The 13,966-nt window shown below is 35.7% G+C and overlaps 1 protein-coding gene across 1 annotated transcript in view; it reads right to left on the bottom strand.

The window, feature by feature from the left end:
* Positions 1-2,892: 2,892 nt before the first annotated feature.
* LOC5567342 (EF-hand domain-containing protein D2 homolog) overlaps positions 2,893-13,966 on the bottom strand; it is a 66,376-nt gene continuing 55,302 nt past the window's right edge. The window contains exons 2-4 of the mRNA XM_001651722.2: positions 5,023-5,187; positions 4,792-4,953; positions 2,893-3,953 (exon numbers count right to left, since the gene is read on the bottom strand). Of these exons, the coding sequence (XP_001651772.1) occupies positions 3,866-3,953; positions 4,792-4,953; positions 5,023-5,187 (415 nt within the window). The 3' untranslated portion in view covers positions 2,893-3,865. The remainder of the gene's footprint in view (positions 3,954-4,791; positions 4,954-5,022; positions 5,188-13,966) is intronic.

The following is a 13,966-nucleotide window of genomic DNA, read 5'->3' as shown; positions in this document are numbered from 1 at the left end:
GAACCACACTATCTCGACTGACCCATCAACGAATGAAAGTGAATCAACACCAAGTCGACAAGCATGTTGTAGTTCATGCTGGCGAACCGGTTCCGCATTCCGTTGCCGTTCCGCTATCATTGCGTTTGGGCCTTTAGAGTAATGGTCATCTCATAGTCTGTAACTGGTTTCATTGGTTTTTTGTTAAAGTAATGTTTGGTTCTGAAACATTCTAAAAATTTTGCCTTTTGATTATCACATATATTGCCAATATTAGATAACAATGTTTGGTACGTATCTGAACTGATATTGCATATTTCGCTGTTATTTACCTTTTTAATAGATGGATTTTCAATTTGCAAATACCTTTTATTGGTTTCATAAATTTTGATACCGTTTTGAATGACCGTTCGAATTTCCGGACGCATGATCACATTTCTTCCGATAATGGCATCGATGAGCCCCATACACTTGTCAGCAATTACATGGAATTCAATTCTGAAAGAAATATTTTTAATAGTTACTTCACTTGTAAAAATACCTAGAATTTTGAGGTCTATTTCCACTAATACTCCGATAATGATTGTTTTTAACGCATTTAGAAATTTTAAATTTTTTCGACCAAACCACGGCGTATTAATGAAATTGGACTCCCTGTGTCATATAATGCTTTATATCTACAGTGTTGACCAAATAACTCAAAATCTACCAGTCCGTGATGTCCATCTCCTAGCGCTACGTCATTATCTACAACTACATTGATGTGTTTTGGTTTTAAGACTTCATTTTGAGGGTTTCTCCTGTAGCGATCTGGTTGTTCAATATGCTCACGTGTGTTCCGGCAAACAGCAGCAATATGATCAAGTTGATTACAAGCATAGCATCTTACTGATTTCCTTATTGGTTCGTGGTATCTTGAATCATTCCCAATCATGCGAAAAGCTTGAACTATTTCATTAACGGTTTTGAAGTTCGAAAGTCTAGCTTGATTCTTCAAAACAGGATCGAGAATTCCTTCAACAATGTAGTCTACTAATTCTGCTTCAGGCATCCTCAATGTTTGGACAAGAATTTTCTTAGCTTGGCAATAATCAGCAAATGACTCAAATTTTCTTGACCAAATCCTCTTCTCCAAACGCTTTCTTATTTCAAAAGTGTTGATGGGACGATCAAAAAATTCTTTCAAACTTCGTATTATTTCAGGGCAACTTTCCATTTCCAATGCGATTCAACATCGAAGTTGGTTGGGCAGCGGTAGCAGCAGCATTCATTTCGTTCGTGACATCGATACCTGCAGCACATGATCCGCCTTCTTGAAGTGAACTCCTTACATTTCTCGGCTCATCCGACAAAACATCAGCAGGAATGGTTGCACCGGAAATGACTGGATTGGCATTTTGAGCTAAGTTATCATTCCGTGTCTCTTCATTCTCCAATGTTCCGGACCTCGTAACGAAAATATTCTCCAGTTCGTCCGAAGTTTTCTGGCTTCGTAGTAACATGGTTTATCCTACTTCTGACTTGTAGCAAATAATAGAGGGACGTCTTTCAGGTTTAAGCGTTTATTACATAATGAGCCAGTCTAATGTCACTCTTTTTCTTAGTACTAAGTCAAGGCCTACTATCGCCTACTACAGTGATTATCGGTTTAATATTGTATATTACATTTATTGAAATTCTAACCAAGAAAACCAACACTATTGATGATTTATTACAAAATCATATTGATTGATAGGAGTTTGCATTCAACTTTCATTACGAACCCATAAGAATGAACCATCTAAATGCACCTCACTGCTCCTAAACATTGATACTATGTATATCTATGATGAAAATGTGTATTAATCTGACAAAACTGCAATTTTCTTTTCAAATTTGTAAAACATTTTGTAAAAGAAAATGATTCCGTTTTTGTCACGGTTCCGTTTTTGTCAACTGAAAATTGCCGAACGTGTTGATAAAAACGGAACATACCTGTACATTAGACTGATGCAAATTCTGAAGTTTTTGCTCCCCTATGCTTAAACGATGTCAATTATGATGAAAATGATCCTCCCAAAATTTGAAGCGATTCGGAGGACATTTGGTTGTGCACACGCTATTTAAAGTTTATATGGAAATTACTATGGGAAAGGCAAACCTTTTGTGTTCAGTCCTCTATCTGCTCGTCATAATAATCTATGGGAAAGTGAACACACTCATCTCATGTGAAAACTTCCCAGCTACAACTTTGCCGAAGATCACATTTTGATAGGACGTAAGGATAATTTGTTATTATTGATAACAAAGTCTAAATCATGCTGAGATGATCATTCAATTACATTCAGAGCAACACTGCTTTTTTGCTGTAGAACATAGTAGCCTGGATTTCTTTGATCTATTCTTCCCGCCAGGAGCACCACTGTTGCCTGCCGAATAGTTGGTGGAGCATGCTACATGCAAACCAACTTTATGATGATGAATAACAATTTATCCTGACGTCCAATCAAAAAGTGGTCTTCGGCAAAGTTGTAGCTGGGAGAATTATTATGACGAAGAAATAGAGAGCTGAACACAAAAGATTGGCGATTTCCATAGTAATCTCCATATAAACTTCAAATGGCGTGTGCACAGTCAAATTTCTCTCGAATCACTTCAAACTTTGGGAGGATGCTATTTACCGTAATAAAAATCGTTTAAGCATAGGGGAGCAAACATTTCAAAATTTGCATCACTCTACTGTACATCGATCGAGAGGGTTAATATTTGAAGCTTTGAATAGGTATTTCCTTGTTTTGCGTAACAAATAGTTTTGTACTTTGAAATATTATGTTATCCTCAAATATGTGCCCTTTCCCGGTTAAGGGAATATCCTTTTGAAAAGCGTTAAGTTCTTGGAAGGATTTTTTCTTTCTAATGAATATAGGATTCATGTTTTATCATTCTAAGTGCAATCCACGAAACGAACATTTATTTGTAACTTTGCGGTACAATTATGCCACTGATGCAACATCTACTTTGATTGATAAAACAACTTAAACGCTACATGTACACTACTAAGCTAAACATTACACTTTTAAAACTTTTTCACGCACGACCTATCCTAACAATAATATAGCAGTTCCATACATTGTGGTTTCCCTTCGGTTCACTAGCAGCAAAAGCACGCTCAAAACCTTTATCGCTTGCACTCATTTCCTACAACATTCCTACTAATCCTTCGGTATCAAAAATATATTTCATTTTTTTCTCTTCTGTGTGAGCTTTCTTGGTTGGTTTCACTACTCTGTAATACTTCAGTGCAACGGTGAGTTTTTTTTTATAGATAGATATGCTAGTTACTGGAATTGGTTTGCTTAAAATGGACGAAACTTTCGTTTCTGCGTGTGTAGCAAAGTGAAATCATATACAATCAGTAAAACTTACACATTAAATAAAATAGTGGAATTCCAAAGAGAGATTCCTCGTGATTTCTGCCGAAAAGCAGAATCCAACATATGGCCATTTTTTTTTTTGCGTTCCACATTCCTCTTGTCTAACTAAGCTTGCTTTGTTAATAAGGCTTCTTTCGTTTCCACTTCCTTTGATTCCTTCTCTATCACATTGATTTCCGTTTGAGAACATGACATCCCTCTTTTGAACCGAAGTAGGCATTGATTAAAACATCACTTAAACTTAAAATGACACATCTTTCCATCTAAAAGACATCGTTAACTTCTAACGGGACACTACAAAGTAAATAGACTGTCCCTTTTGACAAACATTTACAGATTTACAGATTATTCGTAATGGAGACACAGGCGTCCACGTGACAGGTTCCATTGACCACGTTCGACGAATTCCTTATTATCTGGGACTGGGCCGAGCGCGTCGTACACTTTGGCATGTTTGTGGCTTTGTTCTCTGTCTACTGGAAAACGGCGGCCCGCTGTTGGAACTGCTGCCGCCGAATGATTCGTTCCTCCTCCATGCGGCGTTTCTCTTCCTGCTCTTGCCTGCAAGCACAATGCAAAACGACGAATCAATATGGATTCAAGAGACGTGATTGAAAAGTTAATTGGACTTTTGTGGGGTGGTGTTTTCTTTTTATTTCGAATTCGTCGTTTAAAATTCCCTCCGAACCCAAATTTTTAATAAGTTTTGAGTCCCGAAACTAAATTTAAAAAATATTTGAAAGTTATGAAGAAACAATTTGATAGACAATTGGGTTGTTAGCGATAAAGAATTCGCTAATTTTTGTAGCTTAGTCGAAATAGCCCATTATTCTAAGTAGAACACAATTTCATTGCACTTCAATATCTTAATTTTGATATTATAAATGATTAAAAAAGATTTCTTTTCGTCAACTCAATGACATTTCAATTAACATAATGACACCTCGTGATTCAAAAGCGATTTCCATACTAATTTCAAACGTGTTTTAAAAATAGTTCCAGGTCACGGAAAATTGTGAAATTTTGGATTCTAGTTCAATTTTTAATGTAGATTCAGAATACGTAAGAAACTGGATACCCCTAAACAAGCCAATTTCGCATTGACGAACTGCGTACCAAAGACTACTGCGTTCTGTTCATTCAGACCATATTTAGACAACCTATAGGCTTCCTTTGCAATTTGTTAACAAACTAAGCACGATAAAACGAAATTGATCGAATACATTGTAAAAAGTGAGCTGTCATTATGTAATCGTGTCTTTCAAAAGCGAAATTTTATTTATGTGATTTAGAGGTGGAAAAAATCTGAAAAATATACTGTTGTGCTCAGAAAAATTTAGGCTACCTTGTGTCAAACAAAATTCATACTTATGGGAAAAATCAAAAACTCAATTCGAACCTGATCTCATCGTGGAACTTATTCGTCCTCAGCTGTTGTTCGATTTTGGCCTCGAAGAAGTTTTTCGCCCCATTCACACCGACCTCGTCGACGTTGATCTCGGTAAGGCGGGCCAACTGGCCGAGCCCGGAATCGCATTCCAATTCACCGGCACGAGCTTTTCTGCAATTGGGGAAGACAATTCATTAGTCATTCCAACGTTCTAAGGAGACCCCAAGTAAGGCTATTCACCGGTAGATGAGCAGGAATTCCCGGAATGAAATCTTGCCGTCCTTGTCTTCGTCCACCTCCGCGATCATTCCCTTCAGGCCGAGGTGCGTCTGTGGGGCACCTAGCTTCTCCATCATGATCTTCAGCTCCGCCAGATCCAAGTAGCCATCGTTTCCGACGTCATATCTGTAAAAAAGGGAAAAAAGGACATGCGTTAGTTCTGATGAACAGTAGGCAGTGAGTCATTGATGGACCAATGCACGAGTTTTTTTTTTTTATTATTTTTTTTTTTTTTAATTTCTTTATTAGTATCATTCCAAACATTACATTCATTATTTCTTATATCTAGGTGTTCTGTGTTATTAGACAACACTATCATCTTAATTTGGTAAAACAAATCTAAGATTTTATTAACATTTGGTTAACAACATATTACATTTCATTTGCCGTAGCAGTTCAGATTTTTTACAGGTGAGTTGATTTCACCTGCTTATAAGAGAAAAAAAAAACGCTTTGAATATACTTAACCTAACTTAACCTAAACATATAACGCATTAATCGTGGCAATAGAAGATTGTAACGATTTTTGCCTGAAATTATTGATTATTTTATTTGACATTTGTTCCAATGTTTCAACATTGGATATTCTATGTAACTCATTGGACTATACCAGGGAGGAAGCCTCAGAATCATTTTCAAAATTTTATTTTGAACTAGTGGTCCCGGCAAACTTCGTCTTGCCATCAAGTAGGCTGTAGTAAAACGTCATGTAATCACCCATACAAAATGGTACATTGGACCTCTCCCGATCTTCCGATTATTCCGAAGACTTTCCCGCACTTCTTCCTCGTACGAACACGTCGCATCCCTTTCCAAATGCAACAGTGAAAAAATTTCGTCAATCCGTTGATCCGTTATCAAGCCATTTCGTGACATACAAACAACACTCCATTTTTATTTATATAGAAGATTCTCTGCAGAGCTTTCTTCCTGGTATTACAACAGCTAGTCCATATTGGTACAGCATACAACATGGCTGGCCTGAAAATTTGTTTGAATATCAAAAGCTTGTTCTTAAGACAAAGTTTTGATTTTCTATTAATAAGGGGATAGAGACATTTTACATATTTGTTACATTTGGCTTGAATGCCCTCAATGTGATTATTGAAAGTTAAATTCTTATCTAGCATGAGCCCTAGATACTTAACTTCATCTGACCAATTTATTGGAACCCCTCTCATAGTGACAACATGTCTACTTGAAGGTTTCAAATAAAGAGCTTTTGGCTTATGTGGGAATATTATTAGTTGAGTTTTGGAAGCATTAGGAGAAATCTTCCATTTTTGCAAGTATGAAGAAAAAATATCCAAACTTTTTTGCAATCGACTACAGATGACACGCAGGCTTCGTCCTTTGGCGGAGAGGCCTGTGTCATCCGCAAACAAAGATTTTTGACATCCCTGAGGTAACTCAGGTAAGTCAGATGTGAAAATATTGTATAATATTGGTCCCAAAATGCTGCCTTGGGGAACACCAGCTCTTACAGGAAGTCTTTCAGATCTGGAGTTCTGATAATTAACCTAAAGGCAGGGCTGGTAGCAGTCAGGCAACAAAATAATAGTGACTTTAGTGACCAAAATGATGAAAATAGTGACTAAATAGTGACCTAAAGGTGACTTCAAAACAACAAGTATTAGCCATAAAATGACTAGAAATGAAAATATATTCTATGTGTATATTAACCAATCTACATATTGGGTGAGTTTAGAATGTAGAAAACTGCAGTAATTTGAAATATTTCTTAACATTTATCTGTTAAGTATAAAAGTTGATTGCCATAAGTTGTCGAAAAGATGGCGAATTGAAGATTTAACCTATCGTATTTTTTCACGAGACGAATATTAACTTGATATAAGTTACTGTTTTATGTTTCAGATTTCAATCAAATGAAAAATAAAACAAAAAAACATCACATACACGAACTCCGGAAAACAAACTCGTTATAGAATTTTTAGCATAGTTCCTGTTCATGAGGAGCTAACTGGCAAAAATTCTTTGAAGAGTTTGAAATAGAGATACAAACTAAACTAAACAGTGGAATAAATCGGAAAATTGTGGGTTGTAGACAAAATTGTGGTGGAAATCGTTAATGAATTACAGAACATTCTGAAAAACAAAAAAAAACCTGACGGAATTAAAAATTCAAAAAAAAAAAAAAGAAACTCAAGCCAAATTTGTGGTGAAATTTCCGTAAAATTAAACTTTCCTTCCAAATAAACAATTCTATAATACAATTTATTGTTGACGAAGTCTACACAAATGAAACTGATGTGCATGAAGAATTAAAAAATATTCTATGCGTAAACTTAAAGTATCTATATTTCAACTGAACGTTTCAATAAATCTCGCTTAATTTGTGATTTCGCCCTAAAAGTCGTTAGTTACCAAGTGTGTAACTCGTTGTTTTTGAGACCAAGATTAAAACTATCACCACTGGGAGAAAGAGGAGGATCTTGCCTTCATCCTAGCATTGTTGAACTGTTCATTTGCTCACGCGATAAATGCATTATTGAAAACAATTATAAACCTCATTAGCAGTGGCGTAGCTAGGATTTTTGGGGCCCGTGGCGGAGTTCAATTTAGGGGCCCTTAAAGTTAAGGTGCACGCCGTCTTAATGTGAAACCGACTGTTGAAATAAACAGTGAACAAATAGCTTTTGTAAAATTATGACTTAAGTGATGGAACTTATGTTGATATGTTGTTGTACTAGTTTAATTGCAAAAATGTCAATTGATGAAGTAGCGCTGGAAAGCAATGTCTCATTACAGCTTTAATTAAGTATATTAAGAAAGTTTAAACATTTCCTCAATTTTGTTTATTTGAGTCGGGATTGATTTTGAAATTCTTGATGAAAGAAATGTTTTTAAGATCGATAAATTTGCGCAAGGTTTGCTTAAAATAAATTACCAAATGAACTTCAATGATTTGTTCAGGAGTTCATTTTGTGATTTTCCCAGACTTCTTAAGAATAGAAGTAGCCTTACAGATTCTATCATAAATTCCTTGATAGATTATTTCAGATTTTTTTTCAAGAAAATCATAAGAACCCAAGTTTGTTATCACATGATTTACCATAATTTTCTTAAAACTTTCATTAACATCCTCGTTTACAGCATCTTCGAGATTTCAATTATTGTTTCCTCCAGGGATTTTCTATAATTTCCTTCAAATTTATCGTGCAGATTTCAACCAGAGAATTCCTTCAGGAGTTACTACTGATTGTTGCTAGGATTCCTTCAAGAATTATTTTAGAAATTATAGAGAAATTTTCTAAACATGGTTTCAAAGAATGTTCCCAGTCATTTTCTCAGGAATATCTCCAGAAAGAGATCAAGAATTTTTTTCAGAAATTATCAGTGAAATTTTTCAAAAATCTGGGAAATTTTTCAAATAGAAATATCAGAGTAACATCTGATGAAATTCAATTTAGTTTGAAAATAACCCTTGATAAACTCCTACAAAGTTCTCTAAAAGAACACTTGGAATATTTACTATAGTAAAAGCCACGAAGATTTTACTTGAAAAAAAAATAAACGATTAATAGTTTGGAAAAACTGCAGGAGTAATTTCGCATGAAATGTTGGAGAAATCTTTAGAGAAATGTTTGAAGGTGCTTCATGAGAAGTCCCAAATAAAATTTGAAGAAGAGTATTGATGAGGAATTTTAAGAGCAATTCCTAGGGAAACTGTGGATGAATGCTCTAAGAAATCCATATAATTACTGAAAGGACAACTGGAGAAACTGGCATAGGAATTCTTGTAGATCTTTCTGTAAAAATCCCCAAATTAATTTCTTTAAAAATCGTAGAATTATTTTTTTAAGATAATTCCTATAGACAACATTAAAAGATCTTCTATAGTTATAACTGGGGAAATCAAAATAGTCAAGAAAAGCGTTGTAGTGCTCATGGGTTTCCAGGAGCAAATTACAAAAAATATCCTCTAACCATCTCTTGAAACAACACTAAAAGATTTTTTCTGGTGGTGGAATCAATAGAGACATTTCTGAAGAGATTACAGAAGTATACCTGAAGAGAACTTTACATAAATCACTAGAAGAATTCCTTAAGTTTTTCCTCGAGGAATCTGAAAAGAAATTCCTGATGATTGAAAAAATCTCGTGATATTCTCTGAAGGTATCTCTAGAACCTCTTGAAGCAAGAGTCACTGCAAGCAAAATAAAGAAAAAGTGACTTTAAAGACAATTTTGCCTAAAATAGAGATTTTCAAGACCTACCGCCGTTAAAAATAGAGAAAAAACTTTCAAAATGGTATACACAATGTCCCGAAGATGATAACTGATTTATTTTTTCAACTATAATTGTAATGAAAATCGGCTAGTTTAAGAAAATGATCTGTAAAATACCTCCAAATCGGTTCCAGATACAATTATGTGCCCCGCATATTTAGGTATATCCGTCTGAATTACAAAATAAACCGAGTTGTCGAGAATGAATTCTGAATAGGTATTTAGGCTACTCTAATTACTAATAACATTAATCATGGGGCCCCAACACATCGATCAAGGTCACCTTCAAACTGAATTTTTATCTGCTAGTGTACGTGTTAGTTTTCGAGAAATCAATATCATCAATAATATCATATTAAATGGAATTCTTAGCATAGTTTGGGGGCCCCTATGAACTCGGGGCCCGGTGCGGACCGCACCAACCGCACCCCCCTAGCTACGCTACTGCTCATTAGCGACTCGTAACCTTACGTTTTGTCTGATATACGACCCTGAAAATGAAAAACGATTGAAATCGCATATTTATTGCTGAAATTCATGAACAAGTGAATTTGTCGTTAGGAAACAGCCACTGATATCATCATTGATGAATTATAATCAGTCAAACAATTATGTTTTTCAAGAGCTGTCCGGAATATGAACCAAAAATGTGGTTGTGTCCTGAATAAAAATCATGAAAAGGCCGAACTATTTTATTGATTACAGTGAATCAAAGATTTGGAATCCAAATCTTCACCCACCATTCAAAATTCAAGTGTTTGCAAGGCCTGATTACGCTAAAATTTTGTACAGAACAATCAAATTTATATGTGTTTCGATTAGTTGTACTTCACTGAAGCCTTAAGTGTCCATAATATGAATCAAAACGGTGCTTGCCCCTGGTCGTCCTGGACGAGTTTCTGACAAACTTTTTGATTTTTTTGGTTGTTCTTCTCAATGTTTATCTTCCGGAGGAATTTTGATAATGTTCTTAAATAAGATAGGTTTAGGATACCTTCTATAGCTGTAGATTACTGCAGAAAGTTCACTGATAATTTATTCAGCAGATATTGGTCCTGGTTTTCGCCAAAATGTATTAAAATATTTAGGCCAAAAAGTTCATCCCAAAGTTGCTTTCAAAGTTTTTTCAGAATCTTATCCAAAACTTTTCCCAGACAATTTCTACATTTTCCTTCGGAAATGTCTACGGATAATTCATCTGAGATCTTCCAGAAAATTAACCACTTTGACACTCCGATTTCCAAATCACACTATAGTTGTCTTCATAATAAGAAATATCCATTTATTGCTGTTTGTATTTAAAAAGCTAACACAGCCTGCAATTTTATTATCATCAGATCGCGAAAATAGTGACTTTAGTGACCATTTTTCTGAAAAAAGTGACTTTAGTGACTTTTTGTTGGAAATAGTGACTTTTTAGTGACCAGGTCGAAAAAAGTGACCAAGTCACTAAAAAGTGACCCACTACCAGCCCTGTAAAGGGTACGATTTGACAGATAACTTTGAATTATTCTAACAATGTATGTTGGAAAATTAAAGTTTTTCAATTTTACAATCAAATTTTCATGCCAAACACTGTCGAATGCTTTTTCTATGTCTAGAAGAGCAAGACCAGTAGAGTAGCCTTCAGATTTGTTGGAACGGATCAAATTTGTTACACGTAAAAGTTGATGAGTGGTCGAATGTCCATGGCGGAATCCGAACTGTTCATTGGCAAAAATTGAATTTTCGTTGATGTGGGCCATCATTCTGTTCAAAATGACCTTTTCAAAAAGTTTACTGATGGAGGAAAGCAAACTGATTGGACAATAGCTAGAAGCTTCTGCAGGATTTTTGTCTAGTTTTAAAATTGGAACAACCTTAGCATTTTTCCATTTGTCAGGAAAATATGCTAATTGAAAACATTTGTAGAATATGTATATCAACTAAAAATGATAAGCTACTTTCTGGAAGTTTCTTGATGATCATCGCCAGGAGCTTTCATATTTTTGAATTTTTTAATAATAGTTCTCACTTCTTCCAAGTCAGTCTCCCAGGCATTTTCGAAAACGTTCTCTTGATTGAGAATATTTTCGAACTCCTGAGTAACTTCATTTTCAATTGGACTAGTAAGTCCTAAATTAAAATTGTGCGCACTTTCAAATTGCATAGCAAGTTTTTGAGCTTTTTCGCAATTAGTTAGTAATAATTTGTTTTCCTCTTTCAATGCCGGTATAGGCTTCTGAGGTTTTTTCAAGATTTTAGATAATTTCCAAAAGGGCTTAGAACCAGGGTCCAATTGAGAAATTTTATTTTTGCAATTCCGTTGCAAATCAATCAACTTTCCATTGAGAAGTTGATCAAAATAACGGCCTTCTTTTCCTACCAAAAAAACAGTGCTGAAAAGTGCTACTTTTCAGCACTCTTTTCGGTGCTGAAAAATAGCACTTTTCAGTACTGTTTTCGTCAACCGAATAACCCAGTGTCCCAGTCTCTTCATGCCATGCTTATTCTGGGCGTCGTGTGAGTCGAGACGAGTCGTTCTCACCTCGGTTGACGTGAGGCGACTAATGTAAATCAAATGGAAACGAGTCGACACCTCACCGACTAGTCTTGCCTTACATGCCACATAGGATAAGCACAATTGCATTTGATTCTTGAGTTTATTCTACATCTGGCGTGAGGTGAGGATTGTCGGTGTCCTACAGCGAGGTGAAAATTCTCGACTCGAGCGAAATGACTTTCCATTTGGTTTACACGGCGAGTCACTTCACTAAAGTCTACATCCGTTGTGCGATCAGGTTACGACACCGCTTGGCGATTCTGATGTGGGATCGGATCGTCCAGCATTTTCTTACCTGTTCATTCCTCTAACAGAGAAGATCTGCATGAAACCCATGGGAGCGAGAAAATTTGTGACATTCATGGGTACTACTGTCACAGCCTACGTGATTGAAAAATACTGAATTGAAACTACTCATGGCTGTATGCCTATGTGGGTACTCTTGAAATGTTTGCTTGTGCTTTTAGAGTTCATCCAGTTGAAACGGTATTTTTCGAAATAGTAAAAAATGTTGTATACAACTCGTTGCAAAACTCGATTTTTTCAGCATTCGTTGTATTTATCCAACTCGTCGAGCCTCGTTGGATAAATGTACAACTCGTGCTGAAAAAATCATCATTTTGCAACTTGTTGCATAAATAACTATTTCAAAATTTTTGTTTCTTAATTGAGCAAAACGCTTTTTGATTTCTTTCTGCAAATCCTGCCATATAATTTTCATAGCAGGATCGCGAGTGCGTTGAAATTGCCTTCTCCTCACGTTCTTAAGACGGATCAAGAGTTTAACCCGTTAAAGCCCAAGGTATCTCACAATAGGGCGATATTCAAAACTGAAAAGGCAATAGATGGCTCTTTTTCAATGGTAGTAAAAACGAAATTCTGAAGCAAAGAAAGCACCACGGAAGATGAACTAAACACAGAAAGTTATCTATTCACTTTATACTTGATTTCTAATCACTACTTTTTTGATCCAGTTTCCTAATTGCAAGCAATTTACGATTTTCATTATTTTCCACACGTTTTGACAGCTCTCCGACTACCATTCTTCCATGCGCTTGTGTTGGAAGTTTGAGAAATTTGAGAATCCAGCGTAGCGCGATCAGTAGGTGGAATACAAACAACAGTGTCGTCGCTCGGCGGCCAGTGAAAGAAACTGAATGTTCGAAAGGTTGTTGTCTGTACTTTTTGCCGCTGGCGCCAACTGTTAGCGGTTATGAACGAAATAAACAGTCGTTACCCTATTGGAACTCAGCTCCGTTTTTGTTATTCATAGTCGTATCCATAAATTAAACCTTATTTCACCAAAAAAATTCAAGTCTATGGTGGGGATACAAAAAAAATCTTGAAAGTGTGTCGTCCATATCTAGCTGTTCTATAAGTTTATTTTCGAGATTAATCAAATATAGTTTCATGCAGTTCGACCCATTACAATGTAATCAAGTTGGAAAAAACTGCTGGTGAGGGGTAATTCATAAATGACGTCACGTACAGAAGAGGAAGGAGGGGGTTACAATGAAACGTGACTACCCATATAAAAATTGGAATCCATACAAAAAGTGTGAGGATGAATAGGGAAAAACTTTGTGTGACGTAATTTATGGACGTACCCTGATGAAGAAATTGCAACATAAAGAATAAAAATTTCAGAGGCGGAAGGTGCATGCCAGAACTAAATGCATTGTCAATATCAAGTTTAGTTTCTAAAGGAATGTTAACATCAAGATTAGAGTCAACATACGTTTTATATATATTCCAGTCGGCTCGCAAATAATTGAAAGTGGAGCTGATAGGACTGAGAATCGCTTCCTGGGATATCTGAAATGTAACAGGGACATGATCAGAATCAAAATCAGCATGAGTAATCAGTTGGCTACAAAGATGACTAGAGTCGGTTAAGACCAAATCAATCGTAGATGGATTTCTAGAAGAGGAAAAACATGTGGGGCTATCAGGGTATTGAATTGAGAAATATCCTGAAGAGCACTCATCAAATAAAATTCTGCCGTTGGAATTACTTTGAGAATTATTCCATGACCGATGTTTGGCATTAAAGTCACCAATGACAAAAAAATTTGACTTATTGCGAGTCAATTTACGCAAGTCAGTTTGGAGC

Source organism: Aedes aegypti, chromosome 2 (genome assembly GCF_002204515.2).
Source record: "Aedes aegypti strain LVP_AGWG chromosome 2, AaegL5.0 Primary Assembly, whole genome shotgun sequence".
Taxonomy (NCBI): domain Eukaryota; kingdom Metazoa; phylum Arthropoda; class Insecta; order Diptera; family Culicidae; genus Aedes; species Aedes aegypti.
Note: the sequence above shows the minus strand (reverse complement) of the source record. Positions and strands in the feature narration are given on the sequence as shown.